The sequence below is a fragment of the Esox lucius genome, chromosome 7 (assembly GCF_011004845.1).
Source record: "Esox lucius isolate fEsoLuc1 chromosome 7, fEsoLuc1.pri, whole genome shotgun sequence".
NCBI classification, from domain to species: Eukaryota; Metazoa; Chordata; class Actinopteri; order Esociformes; family Esocidae; genus Esox; species Esox lucius.
In genome coordinates, this window is record NC_047575.1 from 33956661 (window position 1) to 33984107 (window position 27447).

Sequence of the window (27447 nt, forward strand, 5' to 3'; positions counted from 1 at the left end):
GTGTCACAATGTGAATATATGCTCAGATGACCGCAACGCTCAGGCTTCAGCCTCCATTCAGTTTGGTGGTTTGTTGCTGTTATTGAGGCATCCCTAATTCACCAGTCAATCTGCTTTTCCCCTGGGTTTATAGCATCTCTGTTCAGCCATGACAGTGTGATACACCATTACAGAGAATTCCATTTTCCCTTTTTTTTTTTTTATGTAAAACAGGCCTCTACCCAAACTACAAAAACTGAATGCCAAAGCTTTCTCATTGGCACTAATAGAAAATAGGACAAATCTTCTTCATGTGTTTTTCTTATGAGTACATGCGCCGAACAAGTCAAACACTGGCACTCCCTTAAAAGCAATACTGAACTACTGGAGTTTACAGCAATAGTCCCTTATTTGCTTTCATTCTACATACAACCTAGAACAGCAATCAGTTACCCAAGACAAAGGATAGTTAACTTCCTGGCCTGGATAATGGCAATTATGTTTAGGTTAAGTTTAGTGAATGACTATGTACTGTATATTGTAACACCAATATCCCCCAAATAATTACCACCAAAATACAAAGAATACTAAATGTTTTTATGTCCAGGTTGAGATGCATCTGCAGGGCTACCTATTTTAGTCCAACCAAAGCAGCTTTATTTTAAACCTTTATTTTTGATTCAGGACCCACTATATCATTTGAATTTAGAAAATAATCAGAATTGGCATTATTGAAAACTATTGACAACCTAGACAACAGATTTTATAGCACGGCCTTTAGCCAAAACAAATGTAATCAAGCTCTTCTTATGGCCATAGATGAGCTTCTGCAGCTGTCAACTGGCTGTTGGTGAGTTGAAACTATTATAGCTGGTGACTGAAGGTTAACTTGAATCTGTGGGGCAGTTGATCGAATTGTTTTCTCTATCATACAAACTTTGCTGCAGTCTTTCATCATGTTTTCTGCTGTGGCATCGTCCAGGGAGACTGGCTACAGTGGCGTGGGCCTTAAACTAACATTATGTACAGTTAAAACCAGAACATCTAGGTGTCTGGACAAAAATGTTGTGTCTGAACTGGTTTTATATTCATACCAATTGTGATTTTCATATGGCAGGCACCTATATATAGATGACTTCATATCCAAAGTACAGGAGAATCACCTGCTTGAAATAAAAATATAATTATTTCTAGAAGGTGCCAATAACATTGTCCGGGCCATTCAAATTACATGAGGCACATATTGGCAAATACGTGACATTGTACAACATTTTTGGGAACCTGTTTTGGCTAAAGAATAGTTAGAACCAGTGGACAGAAATCGCAGAATGCATCTTTAACATTCATCAAGGCTAAAACGCATTGTCAGGAGAACAGGGTTGTCATCTGCAGTATTGTCTTGTCTGTTGTCATATACACTACTTCACTATTACCAGTATAATGGACAACTTATACTTTATCAATGAAAACTTCTGCAGAACCTACTTTGGAATTTGACGATTCACTGATGTCTGAACCGATACCTCAGATTCCGCTGTAAATGTCTACGTTTCACAGCACAGTTTAACCAAAAGAAGAGACGCTGGGGGACCAGGGAAGTAGAATCGAAGACAGAGGAAACTCTGTGGTAGTATCAGTGTATCAGAACATGTTATGTGGAGGTTGTTAAGAGAGTCCACAGAAAGATCCACAGAGGGCAGCGTGGGTTTCTAGGGTTATAGATGCACCCGTAGCAGGGCCCCCCTGTGTTGCATGAGCACATAGAGCCTTAATCCAGCCAGGACAACCCTGTGAACCCTGGCAGTGACCTTCAGGACAATTCTGTGGATGGGTTGGGATGAGGGGGAGGTAGTTCCCAGTGATCCAGCTAAGGTGGGGAAGGCTGAGGTGGTGAGAAAGACATTGGAGATCTCTGAACCACACCATTCTTACTTGAGAAACCCCCACCAAAACAGCAGCTACCGCCTGACAAAAGTAAGGGGCGGGGCAAAGTGAGATTCTCCCTCAGTCTAACCAGCAGCAGTCCAGTGTATGACATGAAATAATAAAGAGTGACTATGCCTTTCTTAGGGATGGCTCAGCCTATTTCTTTCTGTCTCTTGACATATTTCAACTAATTGTTTTTTCAGAAACCCTTCTTAAATTATGTAAGCGCCTTGACTATGGAACTGCGGAAACTTGGCTACAGATACGTCAGCTGCCTTACAGCTTTTACGCAATTGTACAGAAAGAAATCAAATAATGAATTGGTTCATGGTGAGCTATCCACAATGTGATTTTCAAAGTGGTCCATCTCTCCTCAACTTGCTTGTGCAGTCCTGATCTCGAATTAAAAGCTTGCAAAGATTCTTTCCTCAGGTCTTTTTCCATTCTCTCAAAACACATCACCGCCCCTGATCCTTACCACAAATACAGTATGGTTTGCCATATATGTGGTTTGACACATAGTTGCTGCCCTGCCTATTTAAAACAGATTCACTCTATTTCTCAGCAGAGAAACAACTGTATTATGAGTTTTTGATTGTGCTTTTATTTTTTTAACTGATGAGAGCGTACCAGTCGTCAAGCAGTGTGATTCTTTTTTTGCAAAGTTAATAACCTATGAGCGATCCTTGGAAATATCCTGTCAAAAGCAGACATGTTTTATTCCACAACATTTGTGGAATGGATTATTGTTCTGCAATGCTACTCCACTTCAAATGAAAACGTTTATCCTTATACAAGTTTCTATTGGTTCAAGTCTTTTCCCTCAGGGGGGAGGTTTGCCTTTATCCCTTGGTGTCTATGTCTGCAATAACATTCCTCACCTCATTTATATCTAAGGAAAGCCTGTCAACCCTGGAGCAACAACCCAGGTTCCCTTAGACAGTTCTACCCTGACTTGTGTACAAACAGAGCCTGGTAAGTTAGGCCATTGGTAGATCATTTTATGGTTCACTAACAACTTTTGTTGGCAGCATTTTTGATTATGAGTTTGATGGTAGTTGAATAATTAAAGAGCATTGTTTTTCATTGCACTCTTTTCAGCTGACTACCAAATACGAAATGTTCATTGTCATGAGAATTTGCACAAATCTGGGGTCCTAACAAGACCACCTTGTGGGTAATGACCAATGATTATATTGGGTTTAAGCTTGGAATAAAATGAGCTTTTGTAGAGATAGTGGGTTCAATTAAATGGATGGTTGTTGAATGAGCAACGTATATTATCTTTATCAAGCAAGGCTTATCAAAATGTACAATCCTGTCTGTAATTCCTGTTCCTTTAGGGTGAAAAGTTGGACAACAAATACAGGACCAGTCAAAGGTTTGGACATACCTTTTCAAGTGAATGGGTGTGTGTCCAAACGTTTGACTGGTACTGTGGGTCTGCACTCAAATACATGAATTCACTCAAATACAAACCTTATAAAATCACACCTGAAAAGGTCCTAGTCTAATGACGTCCCCACTGGAAGTCCTGCCTTCCAGGTGCTTGGCTTTTGCTTCTGATCTACTGTCGTTCCCAAAAGTAACTAGAATTGCTAACATTAGCTAGCTCAAATTCTGTGAACGCCCCAGCAATTTTTACTCTGAAGCTAAGATTCAACTTTGCCAAACACCATTCCACCGAAGGCAAACTACCCTGAGACAGGGCAGCGTATAGCCAGGTCCAACTAACGAGATAAGTAGGAGCCATGTAATGCTTTGTTGTAAAACAGTTCATCCTTATGACATATGACATTTTGTCTGAAAGAGGCTTCCAGGGTAGACTATTATGAAATTTCACAATGCTTCATTGAAATATACAGCTCTCTGTCATCTGCATTGCAGTGAAAATTGACATTGTTTCTGGATGGTTTCACAAAGAGGCAACAAATATAGTGCCTTGAGAAACCAAAGTGTTCCTTTGATCTGTCAGAGGACATACCATTCCCAGATGGTCCACAAACTAATATATTTCTGATAGATGGGATCTAAATCAGGCACAAATGTGACCAAACAATAATTCCAAAAAGCCAGTGATCAGTCTGATCAAAGGCAGCACTAAGGTAAAGAAGCTCAAGGACGGTTGCAGAGCCTTGATCTAGTAACATTAAACATACAACATTTTGTAACAATAATAAATAAAATGTCAGTTGCTACAGGATTCACAAGTAGGCTGATTGGGCAGATGTGAGCACTTCTCTATATTACACTAGAGCTAGAATAAATATTCAAATGCCTTCTGATTAGGCAGGCATGTCTCTCTCTGCTGGCTTTGTGAACCTGTGACAGAGCACAGAGCCAGATTAAACAAGGGATATCATACGCTCCCCTGCCGAGACAGACATAGTACATACGGCCCCAAGCTGTTCCTACATCCTGTAAGCCAGAATTGAGGTATGGGTGAGAGGAATTCCCCAGAGCATCCTTTTCCCAACCCTTGTACTAATTAAGGCAAAAGATCTCAACGCAAGCAAACACTCAATAGCTGACATCACAACTCACATGACCAGGCACAACACCATAAGAGCTGAGTAGTGAAGCATGTGCCATAATTCATAGCACCTGGTAAGCGAGGATTTCTTCTGGGGTTTGTCGTTTCACATGCCCTTGATTCAAGATCTTGATTGTATAACATTTATGCGGATTGCCTTTTTTGAGTGCCAACCTGTGAACGACTTCAAGGAAACCTTGTCCCACTCCTAAGAATGTCGTGCGGAGGAGATCAATAAATGCTAGTTGGTGTTCCTCATGATGCTATTTTGTTAGAATATAATTTCTGTCCATGAGATTTTACTGAAAGTAGAATATATAATAGAATAAGTGTGCAACTTTAGATGACAATGTAGATTCAAGCGGATTTTACAGATAAAAGTGTTAAATTCTCTGCTTTACTCTCCATGATAGAAACATCTTAGATAATGGTATGAGCAGACCTTTGAAATTACACGTTCATACGATAAACATGATGCACTGTACATCGTGATCATGGAGTTCTCTTTTGAGGTGGTGGTGCATTGTCGCTTAGCACAATGATTATGTGAAAATCAATATTATGGTGTCGGGTGTGTCGGTGCTGGTGGATGGGTGTGGGGGCGGGGTGGAGGCGGGGCGGGGCGGGGTGGAGGCGGGGCGGGGCGGGGCTGACTCCTGATGTCATGTCGTCTGTAATACTAACGACTGGCACTGCCCTCTCTGGGCGTTCTCTGGGCGAGCACCTCTTACCATGTTTTCACCGTCTTGCAGTTGCAGTGACACCAACCTACATTCCTTCAACCAGTTCGGCCCTTAGTGAGTATATGCCGGCAGTGTGTGGTGTGTCTCTCTCTACCTCCCCATTCTTCCTTTATAAGCCTGCTTGGCCTCACCACCGCTTAGTGCCTCTGACGAGAGCAGCTACTGACGTACTGTAATTAGTTAACGGGTTTGGTAGTGAGACGGACGGTCAGTCATTACTCACTGACCCTGCTCACATCCTCAAAGCTTAGTAGACGTCCACTGCACTAACCTCAGCCGCTAAAAAGAAAAAAAACAGGTTGCCCCTTTACTGTTAAAACTATTTCCCTCCAATTTCCTTAACCCCACCCGCATGTATTAATTTGCAATATTCAGACAACTGCGGTTTTGGCACTGGCCTCTACCGTTCGCCTGGTGTTCGACATAGAGTAGAAACTTCAGATTGGGTTTTTATATGTTTCCTTTCTTTAAATGTTGAATCAGTACAGCATGCAGCACCCAGTTGATGACGGGACTGATAAATGTAGCGTTACTGATCACTGCTGCATGTTGTCTGATCAGCCTAAAGAAGGGAGTTGTCCTGCCATTAAACTAACACCACTGTTAGCGAAAGCTCCCCTGTAGCTTTTCTGACCTTTAGATGTATAGCTGGTGTCCTCGTTCTGTACCTTCCTCCGTCTCTCTTCCTGTGTGTGTGTGTGTCTGCGGCTCCTTATATAAGCCAAGTATTACATGTATGTCTGAACGCTATTTTAAGATGTAGAAGGTTTATAAACCTTTACTGGCCTTCACCTCGTGAAGACATGTTGTTCCCTCGGTAGCCATTACATGTGTGGAGTATAAGTGAGATGGTTTGACAGACGGTGAGGCGTGACACAGATTATTAACAGGACATGGGTTTTTTTTGAAAGATAAGTTCTGTGATGATGATAATGAAAAGACTGGCTGACAATTTCAGCTACTTCCAATTGCACAATGGTGATCAGATGTTATCATGGCTGCAGGGATAATACAGTAAGACCAGACGGCATTGAAAACCAACAGCAGGACAATGTTAACAATATCTTAACCAGATTTCTCAATACCAGAAATATTAATGTTACTCTGTCCGAACATTTTTCTTATGAAATAGAAAAAAAGAGGATACTAACATGAGCTGTTGTGGAAAAGTATAAGAGGCTTGGATTAGCAACTTCCTATTGTACTTAAAAGCTTTTTTAATACTCTTTCTGACAGTCAAAGTACTTAATTAGTAGTTAATTTTATTCCAAGATTGTTCATACAAATACATTGTTCAGTATAATTACATTACAAGGGTACAACTCATTTGCCCTCAAAAATAAAATGGAGAGCATAAATGCCTGGAAAATTGGGATAGGGACGGCGTTAAAAGAAAGTCGGAATTAGTTTTCTTTTTCTGTAGCATTAAGTGATGTACAGCAGCTGTATGTCACATGCTGTTGTGAGAATAAGTGAAAACGTAATACAAATGTATTGGATACACATTAAAAAGACCTGTTAGTTAGATTTGTATACCCTAATCCAATCATTTTTAACCGTTTTGCACCCTCATGGAGGTTTTGGAAGTCAGTTCTTCGAATAAGCATGTTCCATTTCAAGCCCAACATGTGTCAGTTAATGGGGTTTTCCAAAGTTCTGAAGCTTTCTTCACCCCTACATGGTCGTTGCTAAGCTAAACAATGGTCTCATGTCATTGTTTACACAAGCTTGTCTTTCCCCATATGCACTTACGGTATGTAACTAATATATTAACAGATCAGTCATTATTAAATACTGATTCCCTTCACAAGTGAGTAGTGTTCTACCTTGCTAAATGTGAAACCTGACATGACAATGGTGCCTTCAAAGGCAAGTGCTCATGTTGCAAAGTATGCACGCTTAAAAATGTTTTGATACCAGGTGATGGAGCAAGTACTATGTTGTACTCTACCGTATGTTGCATGTCTAATGATGACTTCACATTTCAGAAAAAGGTTCACAGCTCACTGTAATTCATATTTATTTCTTCTATTAACACATTGAGTATCATTTCTGGAACTTTCTATGTACTACGGTATGGGTTTGTAGTGCTTTGTCATACATCACATAATTTGACAAAATGGCCTCACAAATACAGTATGTATCATGCATTTCTACATGTGTGACTGGAGGTAAAAGGTATCTGAAATACTGTAGTTAAAGTCTTCATCTGCTGCTGATCAAAGTTCTTCCGCCACCCCAATCCCCTACCCCATTCATCTAATTGTTCTTGTGACAATACTGTAGTTGTCATATAACATATTAAGTTGTGCATGTGACATTTTACATGTGACATATGCTTTGTTGATCAGTATTGTCAATACTGCAGAGTTTCCTCTGTTATTTTTGTTTTCTAGCTCAACTGTCTTGGTTGGGGCCAAACATTTTCAACGTACACAACTAGGCTTTTTGACATTTCATTTGACTCTTTAAAAAAGGTCAAAGCCCTTTAAAGTCAAGGTTTTTATTAAATATATGCATTTATCTTGATATTCACATTAATTCCAGTCCAGAGGAAATACTGTTTAAAAGAAAGATGCATGACGCAATTTTGGACAGACAGTTTTTTGGGGAATTGTACCAACTGGTGGGATTTGTGCAATTGGAATCCATACAAAAGCATCACAGTGACAAATCCCAGTCACATTTTTATCTTATTCCTGGATATGACGTAATATCAATTGAATATCTGTTAAAATCACCTGAAACTGGATGTCCTTAAATGCTTATTGAATCTAGTTGCTCTACATGTTTTCTGTGTATTTGATGTTTAAAAAAGTTCTGAATATACATATACTGTGTGTATTTATTTTGTGTTTTCTATAATTTTGTCTTTAATGTTCTTATTGTTTTGTTCCTTACCCATGTTTACATCTTTTAAAACATGTTTTGTATCTTCCATGTGATCCCCCCCTCCACTTTCCTTTCAACCAATCATGTGCGTGCATATCATGTGACTTTGTCATGTGGCTCTTGCATGGTGCTGATGATGTCGTCTTCGCTGTGAACAGAAGGTAATTCTTTGGTCCAATTCATACTATATCAATAAGAAGCAGATGGAAATTTGTTTTCAGGTTTACATAAGTTCTATATGACAGTAAGCACTAATTGAACAGATTTAATATTGGTCAACCTGCATTCTGTCTACCTCATTTCATCTCCAACATATTAAGACTAACAGAGAGGGTATAATACTATTTGTTTTTCTGAGAGGACTGAAGTATATTCCTCTAACTTAGAGGCATTATGTCACAATATATTATATATGCTGTATAGCTATCAGTGAATGTTACATCATTTAGCTGGAGATAAGCAGATGGTTGACCTCTAACCCTAATATGTTTTTAATAGTTTTCTTTCTTGGGTGCCTGAGGTAGTATTGCCACATCCCATGACTATTATATGCAAATAGAATATGTCTATAATTGACTTTTATGTTGCCAAATCCCATCTCAAAATCACAGTAGCAGCGAAACCATCACCTTTAGCAATTGCATTGCATGCTCATTGAATTTTTTTATTTAAGTGGGTTGACCTACTCATCCATGGAGTTAACTCCTTTTCCCAGAATGCTTTTCTGAACAGAATAACAGTCTTTTTTACCCCACATTACTGCATGCATGCTAGTCCACTCTTCCTTTTTCCAGTCCCCTTGTTTCTTTACTCTTGTTTCAACAGACAGAAAGGTCTGGTTTTGTGGCTGTCTGTCTGACTGTCTTACAGAGTGTCTCTGTGTTATTCACATGTATTGAAACAGCCTGAAAAATGATAGTCCTTTAATCCATCTGTTGTGACAATAAAATGTTATTGTCATTATGACATTGCAATACTTTCATTAAGAGCATTTCTGGGATGCCTTTCAAACAGCTTAAAAAGTGAAATGAAAGGTGTCTGATACAATACCGAAAGGTAGATTAAAGTTATATTTACTCCCATTGATATGAATGTCAGTTAATTTTATTTCAGTTGGTGTAAAGACATAAAATGTGTCTGATATTTAGCAAATTGGTATTTTATTATTGATATGTGTACATGCACTACTTAAATATATAGTATATGTACAGTATTTAGTTCAGGTTTTATTTGATAACACTTATTGTTCCTTCAGATGATAATGGGGACAATCATGAGACTGTCACAAATTGAAAACATGAAATCTCACTAAGTCTTTACATATTAGATAGCGGTATTTGCATGATAGAGCATGTCTAACGTATGTATAACCCTAATCACTCTTCTTTCTTCTTAGCATTTGGAAAAACCTCACTTAACTATGAATGATGATCATGACCGGATAAACTCTATGAATGTGACTTTGTACATGCCACCATTCTTATCACTAACCCTGTTTATTTCAATTTCAGTATATTTTTTATATTCATTCTAGTATAATTCTTCCCTTTTAGTGAAATGCATTTCTAGATCACTTCATCACCTGAGATAAATTGCCTTCACGCATGACTGACTGACTAATTGTGTAATCATTGAAATGAATGTTTTAGTGTCATGAAATAAGAAGATACAATGCACTTTGTATTTATAATTATGTGACCATGAATAACCATAAACATTTGTGCAACATTTAAAACTGCAGAAAGTTTTTCGACTCATTTTAAGATTTATAATAGTTTTTTTTAATTAATTAATTAAAAACAGTACCAACTGATTTTAAAAAGTACCATTAAGGGAGAAATAGCACACCTGTCATGTCCTAATTTGATCCTACTGTTGTTTCTCAAATTTTCCTTGTAGTAACCGAAGACGTGTCTTAAGAAACCAATAATCATAGGATACAATCAGGCTGAAGCCAGTATGCTTAATGTTGTAATCCACTGGATAGGGTGGGCAAAATTCAAGCAGGTTTCATCTGTCTGTCCCTCCCACAATTTTTTCTGGTCCTTCTTACCTGATTTGGCTGAAACTAAAAGAAGGTCTCCCAATCGGATTTGATGGCTGGAGTTTAAAGTTCAACATGAATCAAGGATTACAATGCTCCCTCAGGCATGTCAGTAAGCTTCAAAGCTACCAGATGTGACCTAAGGTCAGGGAATCGGGCTGCAACATTTCAGGAAAGAAAATCTAAATGTCACAGTAAATAAAATCTTTACCTTTGATTAAAAAAACACATAGGTGTCCATAGTAGATGTGTCGCAGTAGCCATTTGAAACCTGATCCCACCTTTTATGCAGTTAGTGATAATGGTTAGTATAGCTGTGTGACATGCTACGTTCTGCATTCATTATTCCAAAGGCATAATACACACTGCTGACTGAGTATAACCAATGTGCCTGTGATTAATGAGTTATGGTGAATAGTCTCCTCCCTACACCCTCTGTGACTGAGGTGGCATGGATGTACATTTGAATGCTAACATTATTAGACACATAGACATCCTCTAAAAAAGGCTACTGATACTGTACAGATGCAGAAACACAGAGCCGTGTCTTTCCCCTGGACCATGACAGTGTTATTTACTGTAATACAGTTACATGTCCAGTCTGGATGAGCAGACCAGTTCCCGGTCATTAGTCTGGAGGAGGGAACAAATAAGGAGCTTCTCCCAACCAGCGGACCGACCCCAACACACGCACTGCCCTTGCTGTTCCTCCATCATAAAATCACCCTTTAATCTATGCAGGGCAATAGATTCATTTTATTGTCTTTGAATAACCTTTGTCAGTATCACCGTAAAGACAATCGTCCTCCAGATGTCTGACATATAAAGCCGTAAACTCCCTGAAACCAAAGGCAAGGAATTTATGTTAGGTGAGGGTCCCACAGTGGCTTGGGCTTGTTAAGAACTAGATTCCCGCTCCGGACTCAAGGACAGGCTGGGAATTAACGAGGGACAGCTGCGTTCAGCCATGCCATCTGCATTAAGGACTGTGGGCAGAAGACTGAGCTTAGCACAGGTGGTTAACATGGTAACTGACCGACCGCTGTGTCCCACTATGTCCTGTGTAGGGGAGCCCAGTCCCCCTAAGCTGGAGGGCAAGCTGCAGGCCACAGGCAATGCCCTTAAGGTCAATTGGATCAAGCAGGACGATGGGGGCTCGCCCATCAAACACTACCTGATCCGATACAAGGCTGTGAGTATGATGAGCCAAGGAGGTAACACTGTTTTGGTGGCATGTCTGCCCTGGTTTAATGTACTGTGTTCAGCTTGTCAAAATGCATTATAGGCTTGGATATGCATGGATGTGCACAGGGTATCAGAAGAGCAGAGGAATGGGTCACAGTGATTTCTTCTTCAAAGATTGAAGACGAAATCACTATTATGTTTAAGCCTATTTTGATGAATGGTTAGTGATTCGTGTAGATTCATGGTAACCAAAACAAGTGGGAACAAATAGGGAAATATACATAGATATAAAGTGACGGGCAGTTTGCTGTATTGCCACAGCCATGCATGTCTTTGAGAATCTCCCTTCCTGTGACCCTCCCCAGAAGCATGTTTCGGTCTGGAAACCGGAGATTCGTGTGCCCCACGGCAGTGACTATGTGGTGCTGAGCAGCCTGGACTGGAACACAGAGTATGAGGTCTACGTGGTGGCTGAGAACCAGCAGGGCAAGTCCCAGCCCGGCACCTTCTACTTCAGGACCGCAGCCGAGCCCACTGCCATCCCTGGTAATGCCCGAGCCAAACCCCTCCTGCACTACAACAACACACACTGTCAACAGAGACACTGCGGCTGTGACCTGACGTATATCGCGTTCACCCTGACAGTGCTGACCCAAATTGACTTAGTCAGCCTTGAAACTACCATGGCCCTGACCCTTGCATCTTTCGATGTGATTAATCCAGATATGTTACAATAGTCAGTCGGGCCATTAAGCGTTCTGATGAACAATCTTTGAATTTGTTCCTTCCTTAAGTATGGAGTTGTAATTTGCGCACCTTCATCAACTTGTTTGTTCCAAATGGTTGGAAAAGGGTAAATCTCAGATAAAGACCAGCTAAGCAACATTGTCTTATGTCAGGGCTAATTCATGGATCAGATTTATCAATCTGGATACATGTTGCCCTCCGAAGTCCACTTCAAAGCCTCTATTTTAGAGGGTTTGTCACCATTGAAAAAGCCTTACCTACATAGAATTAAATTAAGTATTTGGCAGTTTGTCTCACTGATTGTGATGGAATATTGAAACCCAATGAGTCTTTGTTGCTATGCAATGAGAGGTTATTTAATGAGAGTCAATAATCTTTCTGGCTGACATCACTGTGCCGTTTCAGTGAGCAATGTTAGAACAGATTTTCTCTTTAAGTCCATAGAAATTCCCCTACCTCAGTGTTGATGGTCATCTGATGCTCTGTTGACAGTGTTGTGATCTGACAGGTTTGCATTAACTTAGGCTGCCTCTCCACTGACCAAACATGAGCTTGGAACGTTCTCTCAAATCAATATCATTATAAATTTCTCATGAATTCTAACTATTTTCCCACCCACTCTCCTTCTTATGCCTCTGTGTTCCCTGCATTTCTTTCTGAAATTTGAAATCTTTTTTTCCTGTCGTCTGTGCTCTTGTTCAATTTCTCTAAATCTCATGCACATTTTCTTTTTGATGTTTCAGTAAAAGAGCATCAAAACTTCAGTGTCTCTCTATTTCGTTCTCCTTCTCTGTCCTTTTTCTCCCATATTTCTATATATCTTCTGTTATCTTTCTCTGTTCCCCTTTCTCTTCTTTTTCTCTCTTCCTCAGTCAAAGCCAATGGGTTTTAGTTCAGGCTCACTGCTGAATTTACTGACCTGTGTGTTCCTTGGCTCGGTGGGGATGCAGCCTGCAATCTTGCATGTTGACGTTTCAACAGGAATGATGTGTTAATGCTTTACTGGAGACTAACAGGCATCTGCCAGTGCATGGCCCAGGGACCGGCTATTCCTCATTCACTTGGTAGAAACCAGCCATATAGTAGTGGGAGGTTTGGATCACTCGTTATATTGCCAGAGCAGTTTCATGTGACAACAATCATTTTTAATTTCAGTCCTTTCGCTGCACTTTGCTACACACGTTGCAGTGTTAATGACAGTGCCAATCATGTTTATGCGAAACCGGTGGATGTTGGAGAAAAATAGTGGGGGATATATTTTTAGGCTAAACATCTGCACCGACTTACCGACCACAGCTGTTCTTTGTAAAGATTGCATAAATACAGACTGACTCTGTGTTATATATTGGCACAGCAAGATATTAACTAAATATACTGTAGGTGCGTGCATATGATACGAAGTCCACGTTTTATTTTTTGGCATATACATTAGCAAGTTAAAATCTATACCTGTCTTGCTGAATTGTCCCACTTTGTTTCCGGAAAATGTAATGTTAAAGGAGATTAAATTCAATTGACTCTACCGGATTATTACCTGGGCTTTTCTCCTTTTGTATTTATTTTGATCCTATCAACCTCCCCTGTTCTTTTTGGTGATAAGAAACCCCCTAAAATTATTCCACTGCAATAACGGAAAATGTAAATAGGTGGAGTGTTCTTAAGTTGTCCAACAGTCAATTAATTGGGCTTCCACAAAGGGTGAACTCTGGGTTTATTTTACATTTTTAGGTTGCAAAATGTGAAGATTGTGCAAGACGTGTGTGAGCTTTTAATAGGCGCTTCCATGTTCAAAAGATCATGTTTAAAAGATCAGCTAAAAATTATTTATATAAATAATATATTCGAAAATGACAGTGTAATATTAAATATACAGTATCTCACAAAAGTGAGTACGCTCATCACATTTTTGTAAATATTTGATTATATCTTTTCATGTGACAACACTGAAGAAATGACCCTTTGCTACAATTTAAAGTAGTGAGTGTACAGCTTGTATAACAGGGGAAATTTGCTGTCCCCTCAAAATAACACAACACACAGCCATTAATGTTTAAACAGCTGGCAACAAAAGTGAGTACACCCCTATGTGAAAATGTCCAAGTTGGGCCCAAAGTGTCAATATTTTGTGTGGCCACCATCATTTTCCAGCACTGCCTTAATCCTCTTGGGCATGGAGTTCACCAGAGCTTCACAGGTTGCCACTGGAGTCCTCTTCCACTCCTCCATGACGACATCACAGAGCTGGTGGATGTTAGAGACCTTGCGCTCCTCCAGTTTCCGTTTGAGGATGTCTCACAGATGCTCAATAGGGTTTAGGTCTGGAGACATGCTTGGCCAGTCCATCACCATTACCCTCAGCTTCTTTAGCAAGGCAGTGGTGTTTTTGGTGTCGTTATCATGTTGGAATACTGCCCTGCAGCCCAGTCTCTGAAGGAAGGGGATCAGGCTCTGCTTCAGTATGTCACAGTACATCAATCAATCCAATTTAGTTATAAAGCCCTTTTTTTCAGCAGTTGTTACAAAGTGCTTTCACAAAACACCTGGCCTTAAACCCCAAGGAGCAAACAACAGTAGTGTTGAATTTCAGTGGCTAGGAAAATCTGCCTAAGAAGGCCAACATTTAGGAAGAAACCTAGAGAGGACCCAGGCTCAGAGGGGAGACCAGTCCTGTTCTGGCTGTGCCGGGTGAACATATTAAGAGTACAAATTGTAATAATTAATAAATGCATGTGGGCTGATTCCAGAGTCTATTTAAACTTAGTCCAGGTCGGAAGCATGACCAGATGGACAAGGACAGGGACAGCACAGGGGAGGGGGAGGTGCCAGCACAGTGGCAGCTGAAATCGTCAGGTATCGTCTTGATCTGCAACACAACCAGGAGGATTTGGTTCCAGTAATCCATGTCCTTAGTCTGCTTGTCTTCAGCAAACTGTTTGCGGGCTTTCTTGTGCATCATCTTTAGAAGAGGCTTCCTTGTGGGATGACAGCAATGCAGACCAATTTGATGCAGTGTGCGGCGTATGGTCTGGGCACTGACAGGCTGACCCCCCACCCCTTCAACCTCTGCAGCAATGCTGGCAGCACTCATACATATATTTCCCAAAGACAACCTCTGGTTATGACGCTGAGCATGTGCACTCAACTTCTTTGGTCGACCATGGCGAGGCCTGGTCTGAGTGGAACCTGTCCTGGTAAATCACTGTATGGTCCTGGCCACCGTGCTGCAGCTCAGTTTCAGGGTCTTGGCCATCTTCTTATAGCCTAGGCCATCTTTATGTAGAGTAACAATTCTTTTTTTCAGATCCTCAGAGACATCTTTGCCATGAGGTGACATGTTGAACTTCCAGTGACCAGTATGAGGGAGTGTGAGAGCGATGACACCAAATTTAACACACCTGCTCCCCATTCACACCTGAGACCGGTTTAGACATTAATGGCTGTGTGTTATTTTGAGGGGACAGCAAATTTACACTGTTATACAAGCTGTTCACCCACTACTTTACATTGTAGCAAGATGTCATTTCCTCAGTGTTGTCACATGAAAAGGTATAATCAAACATTAACATTACCAAATACCACAGCATTTTAGCCAAAAATGTGTTGATTCTGCCAGGACACTGGGACTTGGCCACAATCCCAAGCAACATTTTGCAATGTTCAACACTTGAGCCTCATTTAACTCCTGGGGTTTGAATTAATGATGTGTAGAAACATTGATAAAGAATATTAAGGATCTTGAACGATTCTGTAAGATCTCTTCCAATGCATTCTCCAAACGTATAAAACATTCTAGAAAAACATTGGGAAAGAGCATCCCTGCCAATGGAGTTTGGAATAAAAGGGCTGCAAATGTTTTACTTGTTGTATAAAATGTCTTCATTTCAGCTATTGGGTTAGACTAATATAACATAATTTTGCGATTTTCTGAGCATGCAATGCTAGTTTAGTATTTCTATGAATTACATTAAAGTCTTTCTTGCACATCATTATCAGTTGTCGATCATTTTGGACTTGACTGTACAGTACTTACTGTATATCCCTCCAAAGAAAATCTAAATCAGTCAAAATCAGCTAAAAACAAGGAAAGGTTGAATATGGAACATATTGAGCCACTTGATGTCACGTCTTTTGTAGGGTTTTATAATTTGAGAAATCTTTATAGCAGTAAAATGGGAGAAATGGAACTAAGCAAAAACTAAGAAAATGCTATAAACTTTTTTTGAATGCCATTAATATGCCCAAGGTGATGGCAATGGGTAAAGTGGAGCAAATCTTTTCATTTATTGCAGAGAAATGTGCCTACATTTATGTGTATTTCAGATTAAGGTACAAATCCGAGAATAACTCTTGAAAATATGTCAACATCTATGTGTTTATGTCAGCTCACCAATCAACAGCATTAGAGCTAAAATCTACTTTGAGTACGCCGACTGATTTCTGAATACCAGCTATGCTGTCTCTTGATTCCAACTGGAGGTATATTTAGAAGCAGTCACTTCTAAAAGTTTTGTAACAACAACAAAAAATACTCTATTTTTCCAAATCAAATGTGACTAATGACATTGTTGACCTGTTGTAATTAAATCATGACAGATTTGACAAAGATGACAGTGTCCTATTTCTATCCCCCACCATTTCCTTGACCTCTTTACCGCATCTATATAGTGTGAAAAGTGAATTCTAAATTGATCAATCCAAATCTCCCCAGCTAAACAGATTAAGTCGAGTTAGAAAATGCAACTAACTTATCAACCATTCATTCATTCCACCCATGATTCAATAAGGCTTTGAAATTATAACCATCATTGCTGTTTGTGTGTTTTGCTTGGATACCTCTTCATGCAATGGAGGGTATGATTTATTCGAGAATTTGCCCTTGTGTCCTAGACCAATTTTTTCAAAAGGTGCAGTTTCTGTCAGTATTTTGCTTAATGGATATGATTAAATGCATAGAAATAGAATGACCACAATAAGAGCACAAATCCAAATTAATGATTTATTCATTCTTTTCATTCTCTAAAATCTAAAAGGTATTCTGACAGTAACACATGCCTTGCACCACAGCTGTTTGGAGTCTGTTGCAAATGTCAGACAACATGAGGATCAAAGGAATGCAAGTGCAAGTCAAGTTGTCCATCATAAGGAAAATAAATAAATCAAAGACATGCCAAAACGTTAGGTGTGCCAAAGTAAACTGTTTGGTACAAAAAAAATCACTTGTGAGCTCACCAATGAAAAGCAACTTGGTACAGTACACCAAGAAAGACCACTGTAGATGACCAAAGAAACCTTACAATCGTAAAGAAACCTAACAGATGTCCTGATCAGGAACACTCTCCATGAGGTAGACATAGATTTCTCAAAGACTACCAAATGCAAAAGACTACACCCATTGAACTCCAAAAGTACTAAAAATATGCAACACATTCACAGCATGCTCAACTCAACATTAGCTAAAAGGTTCCTAAAAAAACTGTTGAGTCCTGGAACAAAGTCTCATGGACAGAATGAACAAATGAGACAGCTATAAACCTGTACCAGAGGGATGGAAAAAAGAAAATGTAGAGAAAAAAACAGAACTGGCCAGAACATCCGAAGTATACAGTACCATCTAATATGTGAATCATGATGGAGATGAAACCAAAGCATATGCAAACAAATACTAAACATGACTACTTTATTGTGCATACTGTTCATCTATCCAAATACTTATGTTAACCTAAAATGGGGAACTGCAATTTCTAAATGGTTAATCTGATATGGATGGAAAAAAACTAATTAAAGTATGTATTTAACCCTATGGCCATTGTATCCTCTCAAAATACTTTCATACAGAACTAATAAACAAATATGTCACTGTCCTGATAATTTTCATTGTGGTATTCATTGTATATCTTTGCATTTAATCTGATCCTGTAGGCAAAATCTAGATAAATATCCTTTGAAAACCAAGGTCTGGGAATTGCCCTTAATATAAACGATCCAAACAGCATGATCTGTATTTAATATGACAACACACCTGTTGTTTATTTACCAAGGAAGTTGTCTTATGTGTTTACGTATGCGTTTCAGTCTTTGTCAACATTTTCCGTCACCCAGCACCTTCGACCTCTCTCTGACCTTTCACCTTTGCTTGTTACAATACATGTCATTTGCTGGGCTTTTTTCTTTTTACTTTGATCCTCTGACTTAGGATTTCCGTTTTATTCCTTTGTTTAGTCTTAATTAATCTCTCAAACTTGCATTTATGTATTTATGACCTATTTTCTGTCTCACTCTCTTTTTTTTCTCTCTCTCTTTCCCTATTTCTCTCCCACCTGCCCTTCTCACCCCTTTTTCCTCGTCCCGTGTCGTGTGATCTTGGCCACTCTGGACCATCACATTTGTCATACACACAATTGGATTTCATTTTTTGATGTTCAATTTTATTTTCCACTTTCTTACCCTGAATATCTCTGTAAACAATCTTTGGTGTGTTTTGTGCCATTTTGTCGGTGACCTCAGCTACCCTTGGTTGCTCCTGTGTGTCGTACACTCTGGCATCTCTCATGCTCTCCATGCTGACTGTGTTCTTGCTTTCATAAACTGGGTCTCGCTCATGGAGAGAATTGCCTGGCCTTTAAAATCTCGGCCACACCCCTTTGTTTTCTATGCCTTTTGACTTTTGTGCAGACCACACATACAAAAGACGAAGAGTCAAGATATCATGTTAAAGGGTGAAATTGGGGTGCTTGGTACTTAAATCATTCTGAATTTTCCTTTTTTTGTTTTCATCAATATTTGTTTTGCATAATGTAAGAAAAAAAGATTTAAGGATTTGTTTTAAAAATAGTTTTGTCTTACCACACAAAGGACTTGAGTCCTTTTGGACATTGTAGAAAAAGCTGTGTTCGTCAATACAAGCTTCAATTGGCATTGTTCCCACTGTACAACAGGGAAGGCAGACTTTTCACAGGAGTTTTGTATTGGTTAAGATAAGTCATTAAGATTTCAAGACATCTCATGTTTCTTACTTCTTCTGATTTATTTTCATGTCACAAGACTAATTTAGAAAAATATGCTTATGTCAAAGACAAGCTACTGCCTTGTATGTTTGAAGGTAATTAAAACCATGTTTTGTGAGAAATTGTACATAATCTTTTCGAAAGATCTTCGAAATTAAATATAGGCAGTTATTTTTCTTTTTGTTCTATTTTTACCTGAAAACAGAAGCTAATACTACATCTGTTTGCCACTAAAATGTCAGTCATTTTAAATAATGTGAAATGATTATATTATATGACACATTTTTGTAAGTACATGCCAGTGTGTTTCCTGTAATCATCGTAGGTTATAAGAGGATATGATAAAATAGTGTAATGACTTTTTGGGACAAAATAATGGCTAGAGCTCTAATGACTTACATTCTGAAATGCAAGTGTGTATCACAATGCTAAATTCTCAGAAATGTATGTTTAAGCCCATGTATTGTGCTTGTCTGAAGCTTTAAGAAAGTGTCTTATCTTGTGGCAGTTGATTCTGGTGTTGTAAATCAACATTGGGGCCCTAAATTGTGGCTCAACTGAAAACACTCTGCAACAGGAAAGAGAGATAGATGCCCTTTGTTGAAAACTCAGACTGAGGAGTCTTACAGTTTGGAATGGTAATAAATTGATGCGCCGGGGGATTGGCCCCTGGGATCGCATGTGCCAATACTGGTGTTTGTTTTTCTTTCATACAAGCAAATGCTACTCTTCAGAGATATCCGCCATATTGGGCGACAACAGGTTGAGCTGGAGTTTTATAATAATCAAGTAGGGAGACAAACTGTCAAGCACAATATGTGCGTCCTGTATAACCACCATGGGCAACCACTTTTCAAGTCCATGCAGGACCTTGTAAGCTTAAACATGCTGTGCTTCCTACCATCAGTCATACCCAGAAGACAAAACTGGTGCCAGCGATGTCAGACTCTTTAGTGTTGTTGGTTGTATACTGAATATAAAAGGACCAGCGGGCAGAAAACAACCAAACATCATAACCTAGTTGAAAGTTCTGATCAGATAACAACCAAAATATTTTTGTTATGAACCAACACCCACACCGGTATCTATTACATAAGCAGTTTACGACCTAAGGACAACATGATGATATCTCATGCCGAATGTTGTCCACTGGGTAGGACACCTAAACGTATTAGGCAACTGACTCTTATACTGTATGTCTTACCTTATGCCGCATTTCCACTGGTGATTTACCCTGGTAGCAGGGCTACACCGGTGTTTTATGCTAATGTTGGCTCTAGATTTTCCTGTTTCGACTATACATTTGGTACCAAGGACTTAAGAAGGGGCTCAGGTACTGAGGGAGGAGTTAACTATATCAACGCGTGTTCCGGTTACGAAAAATAAAAGGCGATATTTTCCTGGTAGTAAAATAAAATAAACAATAACAACATGCTCAGTTTGTTTATAATACTTCGTTTGAAATAATAAAACTAATAAAACTAATTTCTTCTTCAAACTCCCGTGACCGGCTCCTTCTCCACCTAAACTCGTGACACTACAACTGTAAGCTAGTGTATTCATTCTTTAGTTTATGTAGTTTGCCAAAACGATTTACCTTTAATACAAGGATTTGGGAGAATTCTGTGGTAATTTTGTGTTGTTATAGGTTCTCAGCGCTCCGTTTTTCTATTGAGTCAATGGCATCGTACCATCTTAGGTCATTCCAACTGCTTCATTTTCTTTATTTTACCTGGGATCTATTTGTTAGATCGGATGAAAACCATTACGAGAAGCCTAAAGACAAATGATAGGCTACACATCGCTATTATTCGAATAGCACAACATGCGGCGTTTTCGCAGCACGTAACGCGTCAACCCGCAAACCCCGCCCTAACGGTGCATTCACACTATTAGCGTAATTTCGCATAGCCAACGCTAGCATCGCCCAGAGTGCTTCGCCTGTAGCATTCTTGTGATTGTATCTTTGGGGGAACTAGCATCGTAACAGCAGGTAAGCTGTGTATTAAGGTTTGAGAATAGCACATTTGTATGAAGGAACGTCAGATTATTGAAATGGTTAAAATTGGAATAAAAACATATTTTAATACATTTTATATATCTCTACTCAATTCATATTCCTCATTGATGTAATTCTTACAACCTGCAATTATAGCTAGCAAACTAGCTTGCTAGAATTAGGTAGCCACCAGTCAGCTAAGGTATCTAATACTGACACCAGAAGCACCAACTATCCACACTGCATTTTCTTTTGTTTGCGTCTCTGTAGGCAAATAGCGTGTAATCGTACAGCTCTGGGAATCCCATCACTGCTACTAAAAGTCATCCATCTTTTTAATTGTATGGAGAGCATTTCACAACCTACGCAAAATGCTGTGATTGGTCAGTCCACAGCGATAGCCGCGGGTGATTTGCATTAAGTTGGAAAATCTGAACTTTTTCTTCTCCCCTCACGGATCCCACGCATCGCCCCACAAGCAACTCGCTTGCCACACTTCCTTTCATTGAAATGAAATCGCCCCCAACGCGAACAGTGTGAATGCACCGTAAATCCTAAAGTCTGGGGCTTGGCACCTTTGAGAGCCGGGCCACTCGGCTATGGCCTAGTGGCCGACTGGTGCTGGCCCGTGTCAATGGAAACAGAAACATTTCTAAAACATCAGTGTTTGCACCAGTGGAAACGAGGCAGAGACTTTTTCTATATCTTTATTGCCCGTGTTTCTTTCTACTTGTTTTCTGTTTGCTATCAGCAGGATGATCTGTGAAATGTTCAGCAACACCAAGACTGTAACAAATATATGTGATGCTCTGTGCTGACACTGCATGGCTCTGTGTCTCAGTTTCAGAGGGAGCTTTGTGAACCGGCCCCTTTGGTGTTAAGATGTGTGATGTGATTTATCGCACTTTTTAGGATGCAGACGGAAAGGTGGGAAAACAAGCATTGTTGCTCTGTCAAGCAGGTAGCTGCTGACACTCAGTCTCTCACTTAACAGCAGCAGTAAATAAAGAGCTGTCGGACAGAGCTTTGTCACCACAGAGAGTGACTAAACTTTGTAGGCTTTCAGAGACTGTGGCCAATCAGTTTGGGAGGACATGACAATTTAGTTGCTCTTGTGCCTCCAGCATTTAGGTAATTCTTATCTAGACCAAAAAGATCTTCAGCTGTCATACTGCTGTGAGTAAAAATACCAATTGAATTATTGTCAAGTTCACTTCCTAAACCTGTTAAAGCATTTATCTATTGATTACATCTTCAAACCCTTTTTTCTTCCTTCCTCTTCCAACCTGGAAGTCACTCTAGCACTGATTCACAGAAAAACAATGCAGTTTCAGCTTTATTAAACATGTTCATTATGATCATTGTTGTAGGCAATTAACTGGTAGTGTGAAGTGGCCCGTCTCGGGCCCGACCGGATGTAATCCAAGGGTTTGTTTACATAATCAGAAACGCAGCACCATTGGATGGCACAATTCACTGTATTTTGATTAGCTCAAATCAAAAGATGACAAATACTTTACACTCTCATACTGTAGATTGATAAAATATGAAAGTTGTTTCTCAGCACTGCAGCAGACGCTGAAAACTGCTCCTGTCAGATCTCTTGTGCATGGTATTAATAATTCAGCTGCCCCACAATGCACAAGCTATACCCATGTGAAGGGAATAATGCACTAGCTGTACCCATGTGAAGGGTATAATGCACTAGCTGTACCCATGTGAAGGGTATAATGCACTAGCTGTTCCCATGTGAAGGGTATAATGCACTAGCTGTACCCATGTGAAGGGAATAATGCACTAGCTGTACCCATGTGAAGGGTATAATGCACTAGCTGTACCCATGTGAAAGGTATAATGCACTAGCTGTACCCATGTGAAGGGTATAATGCACTAGCTGTACCCATGTGAAGGGTATAATGCACTAGCTGTACCCATGTGAAGGGTATAATGCACTAGCTGTACCCATGTGAAGGGTATAATGCACTAGCTGTACCCATGTGAAGGGTATAATGCACTAGCTGTACCCATGTGAAGGGTATAATGCACTAGCTGTACCCATGTGAAGGGTATAATGCGGTTTATATCAACATCTCCATAATTAAAGCTATTCCATCAGATGCAGGAAACACACATCTTAAATCAGTTGCAAGAACTTTACACTCAGTACTAATCTTATTTGCATATAACCATACAGTATGCACTCAACAACATTTCAATGAAGAGCAATCAGTGCCATACAGTACATAGTAAACTCCAGTTTGACAAGATGCTACAAATCTACACATTTGTTGTAGACGTGTGTGTGAATTTTTGTTTGTGTCAAACAAAGTACCCTCCTTCTCAAGTTACCAGCATATAGAGAGAGGATTTGCATAAAGGTACACGTCTTTTCAATGCAGCTGAGTCTCAATCAGCCTCCTTACACACATTTTTAAGCCCTTGATCCTGGAGCGCAAATGTTGGCTACTGTTTGCCAAAATCACTGTGTGTGTTACAGTAAGATAAGAACCATGTTTCCTGGTAATTTGGAGGGAAGACTGTAATACGAGGCGGAGCAGAAATCTCAATACATTTCAATGTGAATGAGCGCATCACTGAAACATTTTTATTAAATTTGTGTTTTGTATTAAACTAAAAAAATGATGTGTGTCAGTGTGGATGAAATGGGATGATGGGTCATGTGAACTAACTAAAAAACTACTTTGAAGCCTTTTTTATTATGGTTTTTTTCATTTAACTATAGAATTATTTAGGTGCATTTTGATGCAACTGTGGTACTGTGTGTTGTATGAGTCTGACAATGGGACATCCTGACATTCTCAATATGACAAGAGCAAAGAGTAAGTCCAGATCTTATTATGCTTTAATTCAGATTTGAAAGTGTCACACATTTTACCTCTAACATATCTAACAAAGACTCAAATTTAACTTTGATCGGTCATCATAATTCTAGCTAACCTGATTGTAATGCGTGTCAAATCAGACATACTCTTAATGCTTTTGTTTACGTTGAATTAACAGTAGTTTAAGATTATTTTGTTTGATCATATCTGTTTCTGTTTACTAAATGAAGATTTGCTATTAATTATTTCTAAATGTTGTGTGATTTGACAAAAAAGCATAATCGTTTATTTTGTGTGAAACATTAATTAGTTTTTCTGTACTAAGGTCTGGTTATTAGCTCAAATTAACTGGGTTCATGCTAATGCATGGTGAATGTGTTCATCTGAAACAATGTTTGTCAAAGGCAGAGTATAAACAATGTCTATGTGTGTTCCTCCATTTTAATAGCGCAATACATTTTGTAGATGCTTATTAATATTAATATTGTAGTATTTTACATATTCCTGGATATTAACATGTTCTGTTTCGGGTAAGTACTGTAGCTTGTGCGTGTTTGTTTCATGAAACACAATCCATTGCCTATTTGTATATTTTGCTTCGGATGCTTTATTTCCCATTGTTTGTATGTGCATTTGTTTGCAGTACTCATGTTTGAAAAAGAGATTGAAATGTATGTTCATAACGACTGATTTGACTGTTTCTTGCTATTGTTTTTTGCTTTATCTTACCACTGTCAGCCACAATGAGAGTGGGTAAGCGACTAGTTGTTCAGGGGTACACCCATAGAGACAGTGATATGGAGACATACATCAACATATTTAATGCTGGCTTATTGTGGGAAAGGTCTCTAACATGAACCAGCTGCTCTAATGGTTGATCTGTGTATTAGATCAACTTTCTGATTTGAGAACTGCACCATTAGATTGCCTTCATGTTCCAATGTTTACCTTAGATTTATGTAGGAGACGTTCCGGTTCCTTTCTGACTGCACCCCTTTCAGTTTGAATGAAACGTTCCAGATAATGTATGTTTTTTCCCTTGGCAAAAGAGGTCTTGAAGATTGACGTTTTCAAGGCCGGCCCATTTAATTATCACTGAAAAAGATAAGCAGTTAATATCAATTGAAATCTTACAAACAGGTTAATCAAACAATTCGATGATTAATGGAATACATTTATTTTACTTGCTTTAACCTGATAAATGAATAGCGTTAATCAAAAAATTGGTCAACTCTGATTTATTTGTACAGTATCTCCCAAAAGTGAGTACACCCCTCACATTTTTCCAAATATTTGATTATATCTTTTTATGTGACAACACTGAGGAAATGACATTTTGCTACAATGTAAAGTAGTGAGTGTACAGTTTGTATAACAGTGTAAATTTGCTGTCCTCTCAAAATAACTCAACCAACAGCCATTAATGTCTAAACTGCTGGCAACAAAAGTGAGTACACCCCTAAGTGAAAATATCCAAATTGGGCCCAAAGTGTCAATATTTTGTGTGGCCACCATAATTTTCCATTTAATGGTGGCTCAATGAAAGTTAGTTGATCGGAAGGGAAGTTGTACAGTAACACACATTCATTACGATGTTACTAACAAAAGATAATAAAGTAGATAATTAGTTGTTACTATGGTTTGTGCATTTGCTTAAAATGACATTACACTATAATGTTTTAATTAATAGGGTCACTATCTATACCTCGATTGCCTTCACAGGTGCCCAAGCAGCCACGATGAATCACTAGACAAGAGCAAGACTCGGCAAGGCAAACATATTACTAACCCCCCAAACCCGGGCAGTGATGGCCAGTCGAATGTAGTTTTAACTGCCTTGCGAAAGTGCTGAAAGATTTGGAATTCAGTGATTTAGAGACAGATGTAACAGTGTCAGAGTGGGGTATGCAAAATGGGTTCACTTTAAGTGTCTTGACGAAGGAAAGACTTTCAGACCACTTCTACAATGGGTAAACATGTATGTAAGGTTTTTATTCAAATCAAACCGGTGCAATCAGAAAGTGATTCATGTATTCATAAAGAACTACCCCGTAGCATGGGCATGTTTGGTGTGTTAATATCAGTAACATATGTATCAGCTCAACAGTTAATATAACATCTTTAATGGCTGATACATGCAGTGGGGTGTCTGAAATATTAACTTAGTAACTGACCGTTTTTATTAGTTGAATGCAACTAATGCAATGCTGTGTGATTCTCTTGGCCCAAGTGTGTGGTCTGTGACAATCAAACTGTCCACCTCTGTTTAGAGTCATAACAGATTAAACAATTATCCAGTGAGTTGTGCTTTTTTTCCTGCATAGCATTACTTTAATTTGTTGGTCATAGAATATAGAATGATTTGGCCCAGATCCTTCTGATACAACAACAACACACTTGAAGCCTGGAGGGAAGCTGTCTGGCAGTCTGAAGTAATGGATGAAAGGTTGGAGATAAAGGCTGACTCCGCATTTCTCCACCTCTCTCTTTCTTTTTTCTCTCCATTTGCCTTTAACTCCCTCCTTTTCTCTGTTTCTCTACCCTTTCTCTCAAATGTTCTCTCCACTCTCTCTGTCTTCCTTCCTCTCTCTCCCCTCCAGAAACCATAGGTAACGGCTCAGGCCTGGGCACAGGGGCAATTGTGGGCATCCTCATCGTGGTCTTTGTGCTGCTGCTGGTGGGCGTCGATGTCACCTGCTACTTCCTCAACAAGTGTGGCCTCCTCATGTGTATTGCAGTAAATTTCTGTGGCAAGTCTGGCCCAGGAGCAAAGAGTAAGAACATCGAGGAGGGCAAGGCAGCATTCAAGTGAGTCTCTGCTCCCTGGCTCCCTGTCTGTTTCTCTACTGTATGACATGCAGAATGTACTAGTTTCACTGTCATCCACAGTGTCCATTCCACAGTGCTCAGTTGCTGTTTTTTTTAATCCCAAAATGATATATAGTGTATCAAATATAATTTATACATCAAATATACAGTATATAAAAGTACAAAGGGTGTCCACCTGCTCCATCCAGTGGGGAGAGTCAATTATCACAAGCACACATTTTTGAAATAGCCATCAGTTTCCGTTGCTCAATCCCATTGAAAACATGTGGTTTGAGTTGAGGAGGCAGTCCATAAGCGGCCACTGAAGGATACAAGGATCTTGAAAGATTCTGTCTGCTAGAATGATCAAAGACCCTTTCCAATCTTACACAAAAAAGGCAAATGCTAATTTTTTATTCCCTTGAATGATTAATAAGTACAATGTATTTCACATTTGAAAATTATACATTATCACTAACTTATTTTTCAGTCTTTAGAGTCTTTTTAATTTAATATTTTCATCAGGATTATGTAATGTGGATCTTGCCGTTATATTCCAGTGCAGAGATGGAACTGCAATTAACGATTATTTGCAGCACCAAAGAGTCCTGCTGAAATGTAATATTGTACACAGGTTTTTAAATGGATCCAACATTTATATAAGAGCTCATGCACAACTATTGACTTGCACAATTTTTGACTTGCACAACTATTGATTGCTGCTATCAGCAGGGTTGCATGTTG

At 39.2% G+C, this 27447-nt stretch overlaps 1 protein-coding gene across 16 annotated transcripts in view; it reads left to right on the forward strand.

Moving 5' to 3' along the window:
- ncam1a (neural cell adhesion molecule 1a) overlaps window positions 1–27447 on the forward strand; it is a 239322-nt gene that overhangs the window by 202511 nt on the left and 9364 nt on the right. For 4 of the 16 annotated variants that reach the window (XM_010893513.5, XM_010893515.5, XM_010893516.5 and 1 more), the window contains 6 exons: window positions 2803–2880; window positions 5191–5235; window positions 5945–5947; window positions 11185–11309; window positions 11668–11848; window positions 26496–26703. In XM_010893513.5, coding sequence (XP_010891815.2) covers window positions 2803–2880; window positions 5191–5235; window positions 5945–5947; window positions 11185–11309; window positions 11668–11848; window positions 26496–26703 — 640 coding nt within the window. Of the gene's footprint in view, window positions 1–1173; window positions 1177–2802; window positions 2881–5190; window positions 5236–5944; window positions 5948–11184; window positions 11310–11667; window positions 11849–18553; window positions 19744–26495; window positions 26704–27447 lie in introns of those variants that run through there. The other 12 variants (XM_034293438.1, XM_010893523.5, XM_010893524.5 and 9 more) reach the window with 6 other exon arrangements.